The following is a 23,377-nucleotide window of genomic DNA, read 5'->3' as shown; positions in this document are numbered from 1 at the left end:
TGTGAAATTAAATTAATTGAATAAGATTTGAATTAAAGTTTTAAACATGAAACATGTCTTAAATAAACTTAGTTTCATTTATGCTTGCAGTGCTATAGTATAGCATAAATCATGACACAAAATGAATATAAATAGGCAGAGTTAAAAGTGGTTCCATGCTAGAAAACACCTCATGGTCACTGATGCTGAGTTCTTACAAGAACCGTTTAAAGTTGTTTTTACCAGACATCCCCATGCTTTAACTAAGCCTTCACTTATACCACTTGCAGGAATGTATTCATCTTTCACAAAGTAGGTGACATCTTCTGAACTTGAGGAAACAGTAGCATTTTCACAGGCATCTTAAAGTCATAGAATTTTATATTTTCTACAAGATGTTAATGAGCCTGCAATACTGACTTTTTAGAATGATTTGTATTCCATTTACAGCCAGCAGCATTCAGTTTGTATACACCCTGTGTGTGCAATCAGTTTTTCAGAGGGTAATCTGAATAAATAGATATAACTTGGAACAGTGATTTTTCTGACTTCATTTCGTGTGACTACGACACTCCAGACAGTCTAATGTGCATCCGACTTACCCGAGACACAGAGTAAGTTAAATCACCTTATGCTTCACTTTATCTCAAGGAGCCACGTGGCCTAGTGAAAAGACCACGGTCCTGGAAGACAGTTCTAATCCTGACACCACCACTTGTCCCTGTGTGACCTAGGGCAAGTGACATAATTTCTCGATGCCTCAATTTCCTCAACTCGTAAATGGGGATTCAGCATCCGTTCTTCCTCTGACTTAGGCTGCGAGCCCAATGTGGGACAGACTGTGTCCAACCTGATTTATTTGTACCTACCCCAGCAAATAGAAAAGTGCTGTACACATAGTAAGTGCTTAATTATCATTATTAATGATAAGGACAACTACCATAATTATTATTAAGGGCAACACTTGAGTCTCAGTACTAAACTTCATTATGCAGTAAATGAAGATTACCTAGCTGTAAAACTTCACGTGGTTTGAACTGGAATTTTTTAAAAGGCTTTACCGAAAGTGGCAAATCCAAAATTCAATGCAGCTGGTGTCTGGTTTCTTGATTGCATTACTACTTCTCCTCAGACTCATATAAACACTCCTAGAAAAGATGGATGAAACTTGGCAGAGTGGCAGTCACTGGATAATTCTTAGTTCAGCCACCACTTGGCACTCAAGCGTCTAAATACGGTTCCCGTCTCCATTAGGACACATCTTAGGAACCTGATTAAATTTACTGTGACTCTAAAATCCACTCAATATCTCTTTTGGTGTATCACAACCAAGATTTCCCTCACAGCTCTTACTTTGTTCTCTTTTTTTTAAAAAAAATACATGCTGGAAAACAATAATGCCTAATTAACATTACTATCCCAGTGTTGCCATAGAGATTACAATACACAAGGGTGAAAATAGGCCACAGTACTCTAACCAAGGGGAAGTTGTTTGCAAAATGAATTAAAAGGAGACATGTGAGGAGGAGTGATTATGAAGAAGAGTTGTAATAGATCCTCGATGAATTGAGAGATGAGATGGTTGCAGAACTCTGGTATACCTTACGTCACACGTCCGTAGAGAACCTAGGGGTCAGAAGAACAAAATGCACCTCTTGGATTTTCCAGGAGCGGGGATGGGAAACTAGAGCATTTCTGGCTGGCTTCTAATCCCAACCTCTGTAGAGCGCCAACCTTTCTTTTTTTTCATGAAAATCCTTAAATATCAAATGCAAATATAAACTCTTCCATAAAAGCTTCAAAACACCCTTCCAGGTTGTACCTCAGTGTGGCTTGGGAGGTCATGTCTGCCGCCAGCATCTCCACAATCCTCACAATTCTGGGCCCCAGTTCCTAGAAGAGGATCATCATGTCCCTCACCCTCACAACCCTAGGCTGGTGATTAATGAAGTTTAAGGGACTAAATCAGCGGTTGAGGTGTCAAGGGACTGTCGCAAGTGATCCGATTGTCTTGGAGGTCTTGGCCAAATGATAGGGTCATAGTTAACAGTGACGGTAATCCTTCAGTGAACCATAGACTACACCAGCAAATTTTTGTCAGGAAAGTTCTCAGGTTATTCTTGAATTTTGTCCAAGCCTCCCATTCATATTCTAGACTGAATAAAACCTAGTAGTAGAAGATAAATAATAGTAGTAGTGTAGTCTCCAGGAATTCATCTTTTCCCAATTTTGGATGACAGTATTCAAATCTAGTTTTTGGAAGATGGCTTCTAAGCACATGGAAGCAGCCATTTCAGCAATCCAAGATCACAGCTTTCATGTGAAAAGAAAGAGCAAAAAATTGATACCTGCTCTGAGAAAACGGAATCTGGGAGTTCTGAGAGACACATCCACAAGGGAGAGTCTCCATTTTAAGAGAAAAGACATTTTGGAGACTGAGTGCTCTGAAAGAAATCAAAATAAGTGGGCAGTTAACACTGAGATTGCCTCAGAGGTTGTTGGGCATTCCATTGTCTTGCATTCAAAGGGAAACACGGGAAGGATTTCATAGGAGAATGACACAAAGATACTATCGTGTGATCAAGTAAACTCTAGAGTGATGGACCAGAAGCCTCTGTGCTTTGAAGATCCAAGAAAGGCTTCAAAGTCCTTTCTCAGGCTACAGTGAAAGTACTTTTTGAAAGTGACCTACTATTTTATCCTAGACTGGAAGGAGAAAGGTCATCGTGACCACAGTACTTACAAAGCTGAATAAATGTGTAAGAGCTTAGTAAGGTTAACCTTCCAAAAGAAATGAAATCCCTCATGTAGAATCATTTGATCATTTCATGTGTAAAAAGTGGAAATATAAGAAAAATGTTTAATATTTCCTATATCTAGACTATGCCTCATCTTGAAATGCTTCATTATTCATTCATTCAGTTGTATTTTACTGAAGCTTACTGTGTGCAAGACACTGTACTGAGTGCCTGGGGGGAGTACAATACAACAACAAAGACACAATCCCTGCCCACAACAAGCTCACAGTCTAGAGGGAGAGACAATAATTAATATGCATTAATAAATTGATACATGACATATTGGGGATGGGAGAGAGGATGAATGAAGGGAGCAAATCGGGGCAACGCAGAAGGGAATGGAAAAAGAGGAGAGGGGTTGTTAATCAGGGAAGATTTCATGGGGGAGATGTGCCTTCATTAAGGCTTTGAAGTTGGGGAGAGGATATCTACTATGAGGAGGGAGGGCGTTCCAGGCCAGTGGTAGGATGTGGGCGAGTGGTGGGCGGTTTTGAAATATGACAAGCACCAGTTGTATCGATGTGGGACAGGGACTGTGTCTGACCTCATTTTCTTGTATCTGTCCCAGTGCTTAGTACAGTGTTTGACATTTAGGAAGTGCTTGAAAGATCAAATTATTATTATCCAAGATAGCTGAAACTCAGAGTAGTTTAGGTATAATTGAAAGTTTGGATTGCTAAAAGGAATTGGGATTGACTATCTCTAATAGCCAACTTTTTTTTTTAATGAATCTCCAATCATTTTTTTTTCTTGGTGGGGATGGCTAGGGGACTTATGATTGGCTAGATGTCCAGTACACAAATAATGGATCCATTAAAGAAAGAGTGAGAAAAGAAGAAACACCTTTCTCAAATTTATCTCATCCTTGAACTCCATTAATTGATCTGTCAGTGGTATTTATTGAACACATACTGTATGCAGACCATGTATTAAGCACATGGGAGAGTACATTCAGAGTTGGTAGGTGTGATCCCTGCCCACAGAGAGCGTATAGCAGCGCTTAGAACAGTGCTTGGCCCATGAAAAGCAGCACAGCTTAGTAGGAAGAGCATGGGCTTGGCTGTCAGAGGTCATGGATTCTAATCCCGGCTCTGCCACTTGTCAGCTGTGTGACTTTGGGCAAGTCGCTTAACGTACTTACCTCATCTGCAAAATGGGGATTGGGTCAACCTAATTAGCTTGTATCTCCCCTAATGCTTAGAACAGTGCTTAGCACTTGGTAAGCATTTGACAAATACCATCATTATCATTATTATAGATGAGAAGACAGACATTAAAATAAATGGTAACTATTTTAAGTGCTTTGGATTTATTTCTAATGTTTATAACTTCATTACTTCTAACTTCACCCTGACACTCAACTTTTGAAAGACTTTTAACGAGTAAGTTTCTTGGGTTCTGCAGTAGAGTCCATTTGATGTGCTACATTTAATTTTCACTGCTCTTTGGATGATATATAAGTTGTGATGATTTGTGAAATGTCAGGGCTGCCTGACTCTTCAACTCATTATGCTGTGCTCCTGTGAATGATTCCAAAACATTAATTACATAGTAGAGAGAATGTGTATTGTTTTTAGTTTGTTCCTTCAACTCTGAACTTTAAATTGCTTTCAAAATTAAGCATGCTAATTAGTGTTTATTATATTCTTTTAATTAAACACAGTTGGAAAGCCAAACCACAATTATATATAACAATCTGACAGTCAGATAATATGCACTGCCAAACAGGTAGCCAACACCCAGCTCATTTTCTGTGACATGTAGCTTGTAAATGATTATAGCCTCCACCACATCTGTCAGTTCATGTGTGTTTCGATGTCAGCACAACTTTGAGGTATAAATGGCTACTTATTTCTCTACAAAGTGGATGTCACCTTGTGTTATGGCCACCTCTTTGTGAATGAACATCTAGAGTGACATTGGATTGATTTAGGTGACCAGATTGAAAAAGCTTTGTATAGAAATGATAGCATTTTAAAAACAATTATAAAATTTCTAAGTTAGAGCACCAGATCATTTATTGTAGAAACTCTTTCAACTTGAAGATTGAAATGAAGGTGATGTTAGAATTAGGTTGGGAAAATATCCAAACAAAGCAAATCCTTCAAAGAAATATGACACTGGTTTCCTCCAGGGGACTTCTGTGCTATTGCCAAAAGGATTAAGAGAAAACTTGGCCTTTTTAATTCCTTTGAGAGATCACATTGAGTTATTCTTATTAATCATAAAATGTAAGCACTCTTCATGCTTTACTTCCTGGCCTCCACAGTTTCCTTTTACTCCCCACCACTCACCCCCTCAGTACTAAGGTAAATATGTGATGTTTTTATAGCTCTGTGGATGTTCATTAGCGTAGTGCAAAATAGTTCCTTTCTATCTGCAGCCAGATAATATTGGAAAGGAAGAAACTCCTGCCAGGGCAAGGATAGGCGTTCTAATTACTAGACCAACAATAATCAATCTATAAATTGATATTTTAGTGGCACTCAAAAGTTCTCCGAGATCCACAGTTACATAGGTGGTCAAGTCAGCCATGAGGGTGTCATGTCAGGCTGATTTTCTATTATGATTAAGCAGTGAAGCAGCACTAAACCATAAATATCAACACCATCATAAACTGCATTAATTGAGTACCTACCATGTAGAGAACTTGATATCAAAATTTCAAATTTTGGTTTTACACTGACTTAGGTGTGGTTTTCTTCAATCTGATTTTACAACAATATTGGAGGAAACAGGAAAGGACCTCAAAACCAATACTGCATTGTGCCTGACTGGTGAGGAATCTCAGATGTACATAAATACACGGAGTAAACACTCGAGCACATCATAAGCACTCAATTAATACTGAATAATACTATTGATGGATGGATTTTGGTGTTAAAAGCAAAATAAATCCTTTTTCTGCCCCCTCAAACCAACAGTCTATCCATCCCAATATCCTATCTCTGACCAGGGCAGCAGGATGCTTGGAAGAATCACGAGAAGTTTTTCCTCCTTGGCATCCAAAGGGCTATGGATATACCATCTAAGATCTGTAATATTCTCTCTAGTAGCTATGGACAATTCCATCATGAATGTGTCCAAACTCTTTTTGAACTTCCAATTTAAACTTCCATTTGCTTGCCACCTATTGTACAAAAAGTGTTTTTTCCTTTGTTTTGAACCTACCGTTTTCAAATCTCAAATGTTTCCTTCTTCAAACCTGAAGATGTCTGGAATTAGGTGAACAATTCCACTTTCCCCTATCCATACCCTTCATCCATATCCTTTCATCTATACCCTTGAGAAGGAGCATGGCTCAGTGGAAAGAGCACGGGCTTGGGAGTCAGAGGTCATGGGTTCGAATCCCAGCGCTGTCACTTGTCAGCTGTGTGACTGTGGGCAAGTCACTTAATAATGTTGGTATTTGTTCAGCGCTTACTATGTGCAGAGCACTGTTCTAAGCACTGGGGTAGATACTGAGGGTAATCAGGTTGTCCCATGTGAGACTCACAGTTAATCTCCATTTTACAGATGAGGTAACTGAGGTACAGAGAAGTTAAGTGACTTGCCCACAGTCACACAGCTGACAAGTGGCAGAGCCGGGAGTCCAACTCATGACCTCTGACTCCGAAGCCCAGGCTCTTTTCCACTGAGCCACGCTGCCTCCCATAAGTTGTCACCTAACTTCTCTGTGCCTCAGTTACCTCATCTGTAAAATGGGGATTAAGACTGTGAGCCTCACGTGGGACAACCTGATTACCCTGTATCTACCCCAGTGCTTAGAACAGTGCTCTGCACATAGTAAGTGCTTAACAAATACCAACATTATTATTATTATTATCACTTTGTACATCGTTTGTCAAGTGGAAGCACCTGGTGGAAAAAGTACAGAGCTGGTAGTCAAAAGACCTCACTTCTAATCCCAGCTCTAACACTTGTCTGCTATGTGACTTTGGACAAATCACTTAACTTCTCAATGCTCCTGCAACCCCGTCTGTTAGTGGGGATTAAATCCTCCTTCCTCCGATTTAGACTGTGAGCTCTATGTGGGACAGGAATTGTGTTCACCCTGATTATCTTGACTCTCTACCCCAGCATTAGAATAGGGCTTGACACATAGTAAATACTTAACAAGTACCAATTAAAAAAAACTCCTATGTAAATTAAAATATTTTACATCTTACCTTCAGGTCTCAGGTTCTTTTTCGCTACAGAGAAAAATAAGATAAGAGGTTCATAAATCCCAAGTGCCGAAGGAAAAATTGAATATTCATTTCTATGGGTAACCCTCTTGCTGTTTCAGCAGCGTGACTTAGTGGAAAGAACAGGGGCTTGGGAGCCAGAGGTCCTGGGTTCTAATCCCAGCTCGGCCACTTGTCATCCGTGTGACTTTGGGCAAGTCACTTAACTTCTCTGTGCCGCATTAACCTAATCTGTAAAATGGGGATTGAGACTGTGAGCCGCATGTGGGACAACCTGATTACCCTTTGTCTACCCCAGCGCTTAGAATAGTGTTTGGCACGTAGTAAGTGCTTAACAAATACCATCATTATTATTATTATATTAGATTGTAATCCACCGGAGGCCACTAATTGAATTGAATGTCTACTAATTGAATTAGGTGGACCCCAGTGTTTAATTTGGGGCTCAACCCAAGTAAATGCTAAATAAATTCTTTTGATGGATAAATGTCAGGTCCCTCCTCCTCTGATTTCTTGAGTGCCATTTTCATCACGTGAAATGATTTAGTTTCCTTGTTTACATTTGACGAAATCATAAACACAGATCAAGAATCAAGGCGGTGATTCGAAATATTAGGCCAGAGTATATAAAGGTGACAGTTTGTAGTCATAAAAGAGTCAAGTAGCATGTATTCGTTCTTGCTTCGTCAAGCCAAGTCAGCGGTCCTGTGAGTATAGATTGAAAAAGCAAGGACTTGGAGGTTGTCGCATAGCTTGGCATGGGGTACACCCCTTAGTGAAATGAAAGACATTTTGTAGACAAAAAGCTGGCATGTAGCATGCTTTTGATTTCACCAGCAAGCGTGCCATATGTCACAAAATTCTGTTGCTTCCGCTCTCTTCTTTTATATGAGCATTTCTTCCACTGGGCTTTCTGGTTAAGTAAAATGGACAGTATATATAACTGGGACAAGTAACACTGATGAAATTGGCTTGGGTTGGTTATTCAATAAGTTAACATTATTATGGACATGATTCTCTTCAGATTTAAGCATCCATTGGAGGCTACTCAAAGACCACCTGATCCTGGACTCTGGGCCAACCACAGCTGAAGGACATCACCATATTTATGACATTTGGAGTTCAGCCCTTACATTTGCCAAGTGGAAAGCTCATCTACCTGGCCTCCTGTGCCCATTCAGGGAGCTCTCTAGAACTCTTTAAACTTTTAACTTCTTTCTGGGGTTTGTAAACCTCTGAAATACCTCCCTTGAGTGATTAAATACACCCAGGAGCTTGTCAACACAATCGTGGTAGGAGCTCAAACTGCACAGGGTTGTTTGGTGCTTTGCGGGAACAGTCTCTAAAGGGGAGATCAGGTTCCAAATCTTAAAACCACCCAAAAAGAAAAAAAATCCTTCCTGTGACATCTGCCACTGATGAAAGGAAAATGTACCAAGGGAAATATACCCAAATAATAGAAAACACCGAAACAAAAGAAGGGTTAATTAATTCTCTCATTCAACTGCTAGTGGAAATATCGCTAAATGCATACATTGCCCCTAAGTGGTAGGTTTTGCGAAAATTATCTTCTTTCTATATGAGAAATCTTCTCTAGTGAAGTAATTTTCACTTTTAAGAGATTTCCATTAGTTCATTTGTTCCATCTCATTGGAATAGTGCTGAATTAGTTTATACTCCGGAAGTATCATCAAATTCAGCCTTCTTAAAGGTCAATCCTTTAATTTTTCCAAATGAAAATACCAACTCTCCTAACACTTTCTTTTGTTGGGATTCACCACTACACCCAAGAGAGTCTGTCAGAGTGGATAAGACCTCCCCTAGCATCTCCAGTGACACCTAAGGAATCTTTCCCAGGTGCCAAGGGAAGAAGAGTAACTCTTCCGCCCTCTTTCATATTCCCTCTTTCACTGCAGTGCTTGCATAGGATTCTGAGAGAGAAAGAAGCAGCAATTGCTGGCGTCCCAGCAAAATTGGAGAGATGCTGTCACTTCTATTAAGTATGGGGTGGAGGTACACACCAAGATTTGCTCCAGGTCCATGACTCCTGTGGTTTACCACAGCTCATTCTGGGATTTGCAGGCTGGAGAATTGGGTTCAGCAATTAACATTTAAAGCACCTGGTCGCTTAGTGGAAAGAGCTTGGGCTTGGGAGTCAAAGGATGTGGGTTCTAATCCCTGCTTCACTACTTTTCTGCTCTGTGACCTTAGGGTAAGCTACTGAACTTCTTGCTGCCTCAGTTACCTTATCTGTAAAATGGGGATTAAGACTGTGAGCCCCGCATGGGACAACCTGATTACCTTGTCTCTAACCCAATCCTTAGAACAGTGCTTGGCACAGAGTAATAATAATGTTGGTATTTGTTAAGCACTTACTATGTGCAGAGCACTGTTCTAAGCGCTGGGGTAGACACAGGGGAATCAGGTTGTCCCACGTGGGGCTCACAGTCTTCATCCCCATTTTACAGATGAGGTAACTGAGGCACAGAGAAGTGAAGGGACTTGCCCACAGTCACACAGCTGACAAGTGGCAGAGCTGGGATTCGAAGTCATGACCTCTGACTCCAAAGCCCGGGCTCTTTCCACTGAGCCACGCTGCTTCTCTAGTAAGTGCTTAACAAATACCATCATCGTCATCATTATACCTTAGAACTGAGTTAAAATTTCTGAGATGATACAATCTTGAAATAGGATTTTAGCCTCTGCTAAATTTGCATTATTTGATCAGTAGGTTATTTGGTGCCTTCTCATCATTTTATGAGGTAATGTTATTTTATAGTATCTTAAGGATTACCATACACTATGAAATGTAAGGCCATTTATATATAAGATCTAACATATATGATATAACATGTACATATGGTCTTACATATACATTTGTATATATATGTATATTCAAGATATAGTAAAAAAAAGGGCCTTAAAATATCAAAATCTGGCATTACTGCCAGAGATTACATAGTAATTTTTGTATGATGAGAGTTTGGGTTGTGAGTTCAACAGGCTACAAAATATTTGTATTTTCAGAAAACCATATCTGTACTAAAATAAATTGACCCATCAAGCCTATGTGATCATTTTATTTTGAAGTGAGTAAGCAGTTCTGGCAAGACTTATTTGATGGATAATAAATTGAATGAAATCTAGGATTTAGAGAGTGGTTCTCAATAAAGGTATGGCTAGGGAATGGTCTCCCTTTTACACTATTTGTACAACCCTTTTGCCTTTACTCTGTTTCCTGGCATCATCAAGTCTTGAGGTATCTCCCCAGGGCCAATAAGAGATGTTGCTTGTGTAAATTCACTTTCCTGTGAGACTGATGATGCAAATGATCACAGGCAGCAGAAACTAAAGACCAGATTATCCCAACATCCAGTAGAATTAAATTTTAACCCACAGAACAGAAATGCTGACCTCTTCCCTACCTCCCCTTCCCCTCATCTTCCTCTCATCCATCCCTGTACCCCTGGGTGTAATTTTTCTTGGCTGGTTTCCCCCTTCGGAGGTAGAGTATAGCCCCACCTGTCTGGCTTTTATTTCCTCATTCCTTCACCTAGACAAAAGTGGACTTTTTTTTTTTTTACCTGAATGCCTCTGCCCCTGGTAGGAAGAGTAAGCTCCCCTTTCATTTGCACTCTGGTCTTTTGGGAAAAATGAGAATTGAGTGCTGAAATGAAATGAGGGGAATAGGAGGGCAGTGCCGTGGATGTTGGCATGGGGCTTGTACTCTACTGTCCCTTCAGCCACCACCTGCTCTGGCCTGCCCTTGCTCCTCACTGTACAAATAGTGGCACATGGAATGAGACTGGGGAAGAAGGAGCGACGGGTTTCGTTGAGTTGGATCCAGCCAAGTGATGCTGTGTTGCTTAATACTGCCCTAAAATATCAAACCCTCTTGCCTCTGACAGGCTCTTAGCTACTTCTCCATGTAAATTATTTGAGTTCCAAGTCATAGCACTTCCCAAAACAGGGTTTGGTGATCTGATGGTTCTCCATTAAGCCGAACCTTCTGTCTTTTCCTCACATATCTGACTTCTGGCCTTTGTGAGCAGCTCAGTTCTATGTTCTTGGTTGAGCACAGTGCCTTGTTTGGGATTTTCCTTTCCTTTCAGTTCTACACTGGAGCAATAGCAGATGATATGATTCCTTTTCATAGTTCTTGATGCATAGTAAGAACTTAGAAATTATTATTATTATTGTTACTGATAACAATAGTAATAATAAATTAGTGTTCTATCATTGGTGCGCTCTTTAAACTGAAGCTCCCATTTTATACTTCCTCTCTATGTTAAAATTTAAAAGGCTTTAAAAAGAAAAGATTTGGGTTTTAATTTCCATTTTTAAGAAGCTCAAATATGTTGCCACTGTAATTTAGTTTATGAAAGTCCTAAGGTCAAGACCTGGTCAGGATGCTCTATCTTACTTTGCCAGTTTGCCAGTACAATTGTTTAATACCCTTAAGTGATAGCCTTGAGTTCTTTATGTACATGAAAAAAGTTCCAATCATTTGTTAAGTATGCTCTATGCTAAAAGACTTTGACCCTAATTTATTTGTGCTATGCAGTTTAGCAGTGTTTTCAGAATTGTGTTTGCTCTTTCATTCCAGCTATTGAATAATAATAATCATAAGGTTAACTGGCAGGGAGGTTGAAAAAGAGCCATCTTTTAGTTAAGAGAATACCGTGCAACTGTTCACACCAAGGTCATTCTTATTTGCTTTCACCTTTTCTCCGGCAAAGGCAACTTGGTGATATCGATCAGACTTGATGCTTCTTTTTGTCACTGGAAGATTAGATAACGGAAAAATGAGTGTGGACATTTACACAGCATTTTTTTAGTGGCACTTATATTTTGAGGATTTGTTGTTGTTGTTAGATTGAGAGAGGAAACTACAAGGGCAAACCAGAATTGCTCAAGTGTAAAACAAGACTATCGGATGCTAAGCACATCTGGCTGAATCTTAGAACTAAATCATTCGAAGAAGTCACTCATTTGGTTTTCTCATTATATCTTTCATAGCACCACAATATATCCTGTAGACTTTTATCAGAATTTTTATCCTTTCCTAGAAATAAAAGTTTACCAAGGGCCTCTAGTTCACACGATGTCATAGCTTGGTCCATTGGAAAGCGCACGGGCCACGGAGTCAGACGACATGGTTCTAATCCCAACTCTGCCACCTGCCTGCTGAGTGACCTTGGGCAAGTCCATTTCACTTCTCTGTGCCTCAGTTACCTCATCTGTAAAATGGGGATTAAGACTGTGAGGCCCATGCGGGACAGGAACGGTGTCCAATCTGATTGCCTCGTACCTACTCCAGTGCTTCCAACAGCGCTGGGCACATAGTAAGAGCTTAACAAATACCGTTATTATTATCATTATTATTATCATTCCGGTGCTGCAAACTATGATAGAGACTCCAACAAAGTTACATTGTGGATATTTCCAGCCATAGAATATATTTCTAAGTCCTAATGACATGACAAGGCTATCATCACCCTCATTTTCAAATGAAAAGTATCAAAATGGAAGATAAAACTAACCATTTTGCTGTTTCTTAAATGCTTTCTTTGGGCCAAACTCTATACTCAGTGCTGGGGTAGACACACGCTAATCAGGTTGGACATAGTGCATGTCCCATGTGGGATTCACAGTCTTCATCCCCATTTAACAGATGAAGTAACTGAGGCAGAGAGAAGTTAAGTGACTTGCCCAAGTTCACACAGCAGGCAATTAGTAAAGTCACGATTGGAACCCAAGTCCTCTGACCGGCAGAACCACGATCTTTCCACTAATAATAATATTTATGGCATTTCTTAAGTGCTTATTATGTGCCCAGCACTGTTGTCTAAGTGCTGGCCAAGATATAAAATAATTGAGTTGGACACAGTCTCTGAACCACATGGATCTCACAGCCTCAGTTGGAGGGAGGTTAATTTAGTCCCCACTTTAAAGGTGAGGTCACTGAGGCCCGAGTTAAAGTGATTTGCCCAAAATTGCACAGCAGACCAGTGTCAGTAGGGATTAGAACCCAGGTCATCTGGCTCCCTGTGTTCCTTTCACTAGTCTACACTACTTCGGTATTGAAATCATTATGGTACATCGTAACTCCGGTTTAGGGTAAAGATTGTCTCTATCTGTTGCCTAATTGTAATTTCCAAGTGCTTAGTACAGTGCTCCGCACACCGTAAACGCTCAATAAATACAGTTGAATGAATGAATGAATGTAAGCATCCCATTGCTCTCAGAAGGTTTTCCTCATGCTGCCCACTTTATGCAGACTTGATCAGTCAAAAGACACCTTCCTGTTTTAGAGCCTTTTCATTTTGTAGACTTAAAACTCAAGGGATTAGAACACCTGCAGTTCTCTTTGAAAAACACTTGGTGATTTTATCCTGAACTTCAAAAGAAACGCTTCGCAAGTAGGATTTGCAGAAAATAGGTGCGGTTAAGTTTGTGTGGGTTAAAAAAAGAAGTAAATTTTGTTATTTCATCAGTCATATAGAAAGTGCCCTGGAGAAGAATGCCTCTTGTGGTCAAAACACCAGCTTCACATTCCTGACTTAGAAATGTATTTTTTGAATTTTATTTCTTGTGGTCACATATAATTATTTTAAAATTTTCTAATGACGTTTGTAGGGATTCTGTTGAACTGCTATCTCGGTAGCCACACACTCCATCAAAAATGACATTGTTTCCTGAAAACATTGCACACTAAAGAAAGTACTCCCTTTTTGGTTCATGTGAGTTATACTAGCACAAGCTAAGCCTGACACCACTATGTCAGAATTAGTGAACCTGTCTCTATAGGATATTGGAAAAATTCCCCTATTTCCCACGTCCCTTTTTAAAATCACCACATAGTGAAAGGCAAGATCTTGTTTTTCTGGATTTTTTTTCTGTTGTTCGCATCACTTGTACTTTTAAATATGGAATATGACTGAACAGAGTGTGGCATGAATATTTGTTGGGCAACATTTTCATATAGACTGCTGGGAACTGTCACAAATGACAACTTTCTGTTTTGTTTTCTGCTCACTGACCTTAACGTTTCCAAAAATGCTAGAGTTGTGCTTTATTTGCAGACTTACACAAATATTTCCGAAGCAATTTCTTTGTTACTTTCTGTACTTTCTAGTGTTCCAAACCCCAGTTTCATGCTAAATGCTTGGCAATATATGCAGTGTAGTACAAGATAATATATTTGCCTCAGGCTCACTTCACGTCATCTAGTTTGTCTCTTTCCAAACCACTTGAATGATTTTATCTGAACAAACTGTGACTCTTCCTAGGTAATTCTTTTCCCACAGATACATTTAAGGATTTTTTTTCTTTTCTGTTGCAGAACTGTGTGTGTTAAAGCATTCCTCATCCTTGTTTTCATGACTGTGAGCCTGCTTAATCGGAGATGGAGCAGATGGATTGTAAACCCTACCAGCCATTATCCAAAGTCAAGCACGAAATGGATCTCACTTATACCAGTTCTTCTGATGAGAGTGAAGATGGGAGAAAACCAAGACAGTCCTATGACTCAAGAGAAACCCTTCATGAGTATAACCAAGAGCTTCGATTGAATTATAATAGCCAGAGCAGGAAGAGAAAAGAAGTAGATAATTCTACTCAAGGTATGAAAGTTTAATATGAGGGAAGATTAATTCCTTCAAATTATGTTGTTTACACATACATCATTGGCATATATTTAAAAAGTCTACACTCATGTTTGGCTGTTGAATAATTTCCTTTGCATATGTATGCCTGGTGGATCTTCCATGCATCGACTTAGCTATAAGGTTGAAGACGATATGTGGCTTTTAAGGATACAATGTCCCATAATGATCTTAATAGGATTATGGATGAATTCAGATGCAATAATCCTCTTCTCAAAGCATTCAAAATGTGTGTAATACTCTAAGTAGCCATTTACAGTCTGAAGGAGAAATACTGCATCATTAAGTAAAGTGGGAAATAGCTAAGTGCTTTTGTGTCTGAACCACATCTTCGCTGAAGTCTAGAACAAATATTCTGTTGATCAGTGGTATCTACTGTGTGCTTACTATGTTCAGAGCATTCAACTAGGCGCTAGGGAGAGTACAGTAAAACAGAGTTAGCAGACACCTTCCCTGTCCACAATGAACTTGTAGTCTAGAGACAAGCCTACAACACATTTTTCAGCTGAGGCTAGCTAAGGCCCTCGGATGAGCAGGAAACATCAAGTTCATCAGATCCAACAGAGTGGCGAGAGAAGAGAAAAAGAAAGGAGTTTTCCTGTTGATCCTGAGATATTGTTTCCTTTAGGAACCTCTTCTCTAAACCCTAAATTTTTCACCATATAATGGTAAAATGGAGTTTGTGTGATATGGTTTAAATTCCTCTAGGTTGAAATGTGGAGCTACCAAAAATTAAAAACTGAAATTGTATGTAGCTCACATCACTTTTTAAGATGCCTCAAATTAGGACTGGGTTAGCTATGCCTATCGTATTAAAAAATAAAGTATCAGTGATATTAAGCACTTCCTAAGTGTTAAACACTATGCTAAAACTGGGATACAAGAACATCGGATCAGACAGAGTCCCTGCCCTGCATGGAGCTCACATTCTACCAGGGTTACTGGGAGAGGGGGCTGAAAGAAATGTAAGGCATCTCCATGGATTTCTCAAACTCTCTGACCTGGGACATAGACGTTTAAGTGCATGTGTAGAAAGAGAAAGAGGAGAAAGTTAAACTAAATGCACAGTTCTCCCTCCTACTTAGACCATGAGGCCCATGTGGAGAAGGAATGTGTCCTACCTGATTTTCTCCTTTCTCTCCAAGTGCTTACTATAGTGCTTGGAACATAGTAAGCTCTAAACAGGCAGCAAGGCCTAGTGAAAAAAGCATTGCCCAAGAAGTCAGAGGATCTGGGTTCTATTTTTCTTTTTTATGGTTTTTGTGAAGCATTTACTATGTGCCAGGCACTGTACTAAGCCCTAAGGTAGATTCAAGCTAATCAGGCTGGTCACCGACCTTGTCCCACATGAGCCTCATGGTCTCAGTCCTCATTTTACAGATGAGGCAACTGAGGCATAGAGAAGTTAAGTGACTTGCCCAGGATTAGCGAGCAAACGAGTCACAGAGGTGGATTTAGAACCAAAGCTTTCTGGCTCCCAGGCCTCTGCTTTAACAGCTTGGCCATGCTGCTTTTCACTCCTACTTACACCTCATATCTGCTTTGTAACCTTGGGCAAGTCAATTCACTTCTCTGAGCCTTAGTTTCCTCATCTGTAAAATGTGAATTAAATCCTCTTCTCTCATATTTAGACTGTGAGCTCCATGTGGGACAGAGATTATGTCCAACCTAATTATCTTCTGCCTTCCCCTTTGCTTATTACAGTGCTTGGTACTTAGTAAGCACTTACACCCCTTATTCACCCATCCCTCAGTTCCACAGCACTTGTGTACATACCCGCAATTTATTTATATTCATGTCCATCTCCCCTTCTAGGCTGTAAACTCACTGTGGGCAGGGAACAGGTCTACTTACTGGTATATTGTACTCTCCTATACACTTAGTATACTGTTCTGCACACAGTAAGTGCTCAGTAAATAGGATCAACTGATTAACAGGTACCATCAGTACTTTATTACTACATATCCCTTGATACTGGCTTCTGTAAACCCACCAATTTGCAATCCTTAGGTAGTCAGGTAAATTTCTGAGCAGATGTCCTCGCAAGCAGGGCATAACAGGATTTCTAATCTGATTGTCCTTACAATTAATCAAGCAGGAAGAGAGTGGGGAAGAGGAGAAATAGGGATGAGGAAGGCTAAAAAATTGTCAGTTGCACCCTTTCTAAAAGAGTTCAATATTCAACCCAGGAAAAACTTCAAAAATTGACATTTTCTCAATGCAATGGGTATCGAATGTTGACAATTCTAAGTTATCATCAGACATTCTTGTTTTAGTCTACTTATTAGAAATAAACAATCGTACGGTCCTGGGGGTTTGTATGTATCATATCCTACCATGTGCCCTTTGTAAATAGTACCCTTGAATATTTGTTCAATCATATCATCACTGCATTCATCCAGGCCAGTTTTTGATCAAGAGCAGGAAACAATAGCTCCCTCTCCTCCTAGGCAAGGGTAAGGTGTGCTCCTCCCCCTGGTATTTTCTTCTTCATCTAGGGTTTCCCTCTAGTGACTGGGTAGTCATAGATGGAAGGAAGAACACTCCCTGTGAACACAGATAATCCAGGCAGAAGCACAAAGAGAGGACTAATTCAGCAATGAAATACATTTAAAGCAGACATTTTTCTTAAGGACTGTAAATGTCTCAAATGAAGAAGAGAAGGAGCGTGGCGTATGTCTAGAATTTAGACTTTGGCCGTGTTGGAGCAGGATGGAAAGTGAATTCTGGGTTAGAGTGGAGACTTGAAACCCCACCATCTTAAGCAGGGCTAATTCCTTGTAAATGTCCAGGCTGTCTTGTCAATTACCACAAAGGGAAAGCCCTCTGGATCAGAGGGATGATCAGAGAGGGATGTAGTCCTTAAAATGGCTAGATAGGTGAGCTTAGGTAATGACTTTTTTTTTTCCAATAGCCACTCCCAAATCCTATGGGTTGGTAGAGGGAGGTAATCAGTCATTGGCATTTATTGAGCACTTACTGTGTGTAGAGAACTATACTAAGCACTTGGGAAAGTACAATATAACAGAGTTCTTAGACATGATCCCTGCCCACAAAGAACTTACAATCTACAGGATAAGGAGGTATACAGTCTACAGAAAAAAAGACCTTTTTGGCAGCCAGAGGAACCGAAGCCCAAGACATAAAAAGCCTTTCCGTTCTACCTCCTGGTATTTATACAGGACTCTGTTGGCTCCAGATTTACTCCAAATAGCTGTGGGCCAATGGTACCAAATAATAAAATTGTTTCCTGGCAGCCAATGTGTATTTTTGTGTATACTGGTCAATAAGTTCTATAAAGATTGTCTTGGGCTTATCTTTGTCTGTCAAGAAAAATTCTGAGATTTAAAGCTGATGGCCCTTTTGGAATCCATAGTTAGTTTTCTTCTTTTCTAAAATGTTTGCTATTCTTGGAAGAACAGTTATTTCCTCTTGATTACAACAAAATGAATGAATTTTTGGCAGGCCCGTGTTATGTGACATTTGGTAGATGGAAGACAGAGTTGATTTTTTTTTTTTTCTGACAAGAGCCCCTCCTCCCCCAATATCTAAATGTGCCTGAGCTGGCCCAACTCCCAGGGGGCCAAATATGAACTGCAAAATGACTTTTAAAAAAATGCAAATAGAACTATATTTAAATATGTAATAGCATTAATAAGAATATAGGTTCTGTTAAGCAGCTCACATTTAATGAATGAGTCAATGGTATTTATTGAGCACTTACTCTATGCAGAGTATTCTACTAAGCATTTGAGAGAGTATAAAAAAAGAGACTTGGTTGACACGATTCCTGCCCATTAGGATCTTAGAGCTAGAAGGGGAGACAGACATTAAAATACATTACAGATAGGGGAGCAGCAGAGCATAAGAATATTTACCCCAGGGCAGGGGGCCAGGGTGCAGAGAGTATAAGGCATTTCAGTGGTACTGACCAAATGTATATGTGACTCAGAAGGGAGCGGGAAAAAGAAGACATGAGGGCTTAATCGGGGAAGCCCTCTTAGAGGAGGTGTGATTCTGATAAGACGTTGAAGACAAGGAGTGTCGTGGTTTGTTGGATATTAATTCAATAGTATTTATTGAGCGCTTACTATGTGCAGAGCACTGTACTGAGCACTTGGAATGGACAATTCGGCAACAGATAGAGACAATTCCTGACCATTGACGGGCTTAGAGTCTAATCGGGGGAGACAGACAGACAGAAACAATAGCAATAAATAGAATCAAGGGTAATAAAAATATATACAAGTGAGCAGATGAGCACAGTGCTGAGGGGAGGGGAAGGGAGAGGGGGAGGAGGAGAAGGAAGGGGGGGAAAAGGGGGCTTAGCTGAGGGGAGGTGAAGGGGGGGCAGAGAGGCAGCAGAGAGAGCAGAGGGAAAAGGGGAAGCTCAGACTGGGAAGGCCTCTTGGAGGAGGTGAGTTCTCAGTATGCAGGGGGAGGGATTTCCAGGTCAGAGTGAGGTTGTGAGGAAGGGGTCAGTGCCATCATAGGCAAGATGGAGGTACATTGAATAGGTTGGAATCAGAGGGGGTTATGGTGGGAGATCAGCAAGATAAGTTAGGAGTAGGAGACTGATTGAGTGCCCTAAAGTCAATGATAAGGAGTTTCTCTTGGATTTGGAGATGGCAAAGTATCAGCAAGCTCACGTTAAAATGACCATATTTTTTAAATCTATTATTGCCCAGCAGCCTGCTGTAAAATGGACACTAAATCTTATTGAATTAGATTTATTGGAAACTTAATTATCTGTGTTTTTGCAACCTGGCCAAATATAAAAATAATAATTCTGTTTTTTAGTAAGTACTTACTATATGCCAAGCACTGTACTATGCACTAGAGATAAGACAAGATGATCAAGTTGGACCCAGTCCCTTTCTCACATGGGTCTCTATTTCTAAATAATAACAAAAACAAATGTTTAATCACCAGTTTACAGGGATGGAAGCAGAGGCACAGGGAGTTAAATGACTTGCCCAAGGTCATTTAGCAGGAAAGTGTCAGTAGTGGGATTAGAACACATGTCTTCTGACTCCCAGGTCTGTGGTTTTCAGTATTTGTTTCAGTATTTGCTTCAGATTTGCTTCAGTATTTGAAGTATCTTTAAACTACTACATAAGGCTACTTGTTCCTATAGATTCACAATCAGTTATCGAGACAAAAAGAACAAATGAATAACTTTATCAGCATTTTAATTTTTCAAATGTAACTGTGAAAATAGTGCCATTCTCCTGCCTAAGGTGTTATGAAGAACAGGCTCCCTACACAAGTAACTTATACTAAAAAAAGCTCCATCTCATTTCCAACAAGCCCGATCTACTTAAACTAGTAGATGTTTGCTCTTCCCTCAGATTTGTAATTCACAGGAAAACAATTGAGTTGATGGAGAGCATACACATGTTGCAGGCAATTTCTGTTCAGCTCAGACTTGAGTTGATTCAAAGTAGGCCTGAAAAAAATATTTATATTTATACGCTCAGTCAGAAACACTTTAACATGCCTGCAGAGTGTATGGATATAAGATATGCTGGCAAATTCTGTCAGGAAATTGCTATGCCAGAGGAATATTAGTCTGCCTGTTTGTCATTTGGGAAGTAGAATTGACTACATACCCAAGAATGCCCTATTTATTTCCATCATTTTTCTCTCTTTCAACATTCAAGAAGAACATAAGAAAGATGAGTTAACCAGAACCCATCTCAATTCCCAAAGTATTCTCATTTCAAGGTGTGAAACCAGACCAGAGAAGGTATCCTTCTCGTGTTTGTCATTAGCTCCTCGGTTGAATGAAGAGCTATTTTGGTGCTGTCCATTTGAATGCATTACAAAGCATTTTAGTTCCACATCTTTAGGATCCTCTTGTGCCAAAATAAGAAAGCAGTTTAAAAGAACTCAAAGGATGCCAGGTGTAATCTAGAAACTGCAGGCCACATAAGTAGAGGACCACTAGGAAACTCTCTCCATTCAGCAAGATCAGTTAACCAAAATGGGTTTGACCCCAGTCTTTTCTGATGCCTGAGTTTACTGAGCATAGAATTGCAGTTTTTGGTCAGAGAAACTTTTTGAAGACATCTAGTAGTAATAGTATTTGTAGAAGTAATGCCATTTATTAAGCACTTAATATGCGCTCAACACTGTGCTGCGATGCTTGGCTGTAGCTGTCTGGCTCTAAAAGATTTATGCATCGATAAAGATATAGGGCTTAGACCGTGGAAGTAATATCTCTGTCTGGCCTATCATAGATCTTAAAAATGAGAAAAGCATCTTCTTATTTGGGGGACTTTGTTATAGAATCAAATCGGTCATCCATCTATTGATTGATCAGTCATTGATCAGTCCAACACTGATCCTGGAGCAAAAAATACATCTCCCTCTTAGACTTCCTGGATTGTGAAATTGTCAGATAATTCAATTCCAAAACCCAGAGAGATAAATCATTAAAACAAACACATATAAAAATCAATTCAGTGGTTATTTATCACTTGAATTTAAGTTTTCTGCAAGAAATTTGACAAATACTGGGATTTTTAAGACTTGTAAAAGTCTATTGAATAACTGCTTAGTACAGGACACTTCTATATACATGAAAGCATGTGTGGGAAGAGCGTGGCCTACTGGAAAGATCGTGGGCCTGGGGATCAGAAGAATCTGGGTTCTAATTACGCCTCCACCACTCATCTGCTTTGTGACCTTGGGCAAGTCACTCAATTTACGTCATCTGTAAAATAGGGATTAAGACTCTGAGCCTCTTATGGGCCAAGGATCTTGTCCAACACGATCAGCTTATATCTCCCTTAGTGTTTGCCTGTCACATAGAAAGCTGTTAATAGTGTTGGTATTTGTTAAGCACTTACTCTGTGCAGAGCACTGTTCTAAGCATTGGGGTAGATACAGGGTAATCAGGTTGTCCCACGTGAGGGTCACAGTTAATCCCCATTTTACAGATGAGGTAACTGTAAATTAAGTGACTTGCCCACAGTCACACAGCTGACAAGTGGCAGAGTTGGGATTCGAACCCATGACCTCTGGCTCCCAAGCCCGGGCTCTTTCCACTGAGCCACGCTGCTTCTCAACAGGGTGTTAACAAATACCCTTAAGAAAAATGATTTCCAGGTGAGTTAGTTTGGTTTATAGCATATACACAAAAGCTCTGCAAATCAGTTATTAGATTTCAAAACCTGAATTGATATGGATATTTATTTCCTAGTTCCCACGATTGTGGTTTCACTCCTTGAGAAGCCTTGAGAAACTTGAGGGATGTCACACACCCAGAAAGAGGGCTTATTCCTGGGCACACTAAGTATGGTAAGAAGCATAGAGCCAAGGAGGGGAAATGAGGCGGAGGAAACCAATTACTGCTATACCCTGGTTAGTGCTCTTAATTGGTTCCCTGAAAATAGAGTGTTAAGCCAAAGAATGCTAAATGCAGTGTAGTTTCCCATAGGAAATGATGTGAAGTGCATTGACACCTTCCCAGAATACAAGAAATTGACCCAATCAAAATGAATGTGTCTTAAAATGATTCAAACTACTATTAATATTGTGATGTGTTCAAATAGCAATGTAAATGGGTTTGATGATAATACATTTTTAATGAGATGTTCATGTGAGTGTGTACATGTGTATAAATGAATGCCTAATTTCAACCATTTCAACCAAATGCATTGTAAATTAGCACCCAAGCAGTCTGTCATTATTTAATGCTAAATTGAAATAGGCTTTAATCCCTTCATTCAAGTCAATCAATCATATTTATTGAGCACTGCTTGTGTGCAGAGCACTGTACTAAGTCCTTGGGAGAGTACTACACATCACATTCCCTGAACACTACTGTCCCCCCTTCTCCGAAATCCTTCTGAGATCACATCTCTAGGAGGCCTTCCCTTATTCATCTCTCATTTCCCCCTAATCCTATTTCCCCCTCGAATGCCACTTCACCACTTTGGGTCACGTTGACACTTGGATATGCCCCATCTCTTGAACCACATAACACTTGTGTACATATTTTTAAACTCTGTTACTTCCCCCATCCTGTAATTTCTTTTAGATTCCATCATCTGTTCTAAATTGTAATATCCCTGAAGGCAGGCATCCTGTCTAACACTATTATACTCTTCCAAGTGCTCAGCATAGTGCTCTATATAGAGTAATTATTCAACAAATACTATTTGATAGATTAATTGATGTCAAAAAATTTCCATAACCTGACATTATTTGCATGGGTTTACGTTAAAATTTCATGTAGTGACTTTTTCCTCCTTTTCTTTCTGGAAAAAGGTATAACTAGAAATGATGACTTATGAATGGTCAGGTTGTTCAAACTGATTCAAATTTATTGACCTAAGACTTTTAGGGAAAATAAAAATTAACATGCTAAATTGCAGATAGACTGCTTTTTATCAACTAGATACTTGAGTTTATGCATGAGAGCAAGAAAGATGAAATATAAAATTAGTTTTTCATTTTAAATTTTGTTGAGTAAATAAAAATGGAATTTTTTTGAGAAGTGTCTCTAAATGAAATACAGTTATTTTGAGGCAGCCACCTAGAGCCCTCTTTGCAAAGTATTGAGTTTCAGAGGGTTTGGTTGGCAGACAGAACTCTGAATCAGTTTATTTTCTCCAGTATATGTGCATAAATGTCTTCTTTTTAAATTTTGACTGACAAAATAGTTGCATTTGCAATTCATATGTTGTTACATTACTTCATTTTAAGTGTTGGAAGTACTGTAGTAACTCCATGGTAT

The 23,377-nt window shown here is 39.6% G+C and overlaps 1 protein-coding gene across 3 annotated transcripts in view; it reads left to right on the top strand.

Annotated features, from left to right (window-relative positions):
- TENM1 (teneurin transmembrane protein 1) overlaps positions 1-23,377 on the top strand; it is a 717,827-nt gene that overhangs the window by 200,916 nt on the left and 493,534 nt on the right. For all 3 annotated transcript variants that reach the window (XM_039912369.1, XM_029067334.2, XM_029067335.2), the window contains exon 2: positions 14,310-14,589. In XM_039912369.1, coding sequence (XP_039768303.1) covers positions 14,373-14,589 — 217 coding nt within the window. In that variant the 5' untranslated portion in view covers positions 14,310-14,372. The remainder of the gene's footprint in view (positions 1-14,309; positions 14,590-23,377) is intronic.

This window comes from Ornithorhynchus anatinus, chromosome 6 (genome assembly GCF_004115215.2).
Source record: "Ornithorhynchus anatinus isolate Pmale09 chromosome 6, mOrnAna1.pri.v4, whole genome shotgun sequence".
Taxonomy (NCBI): Eukaryota; Metazoa; Chordata; class Mammalia; order Monotremata; family Ornithorhynchidae; genus Ornithorhynchus; species Ornithorhynchus anatinus.
Note: the sequence above shows the minus strand (reverse complement) of the source record. Positions and strands in the feature narration are given on the sequence as shown.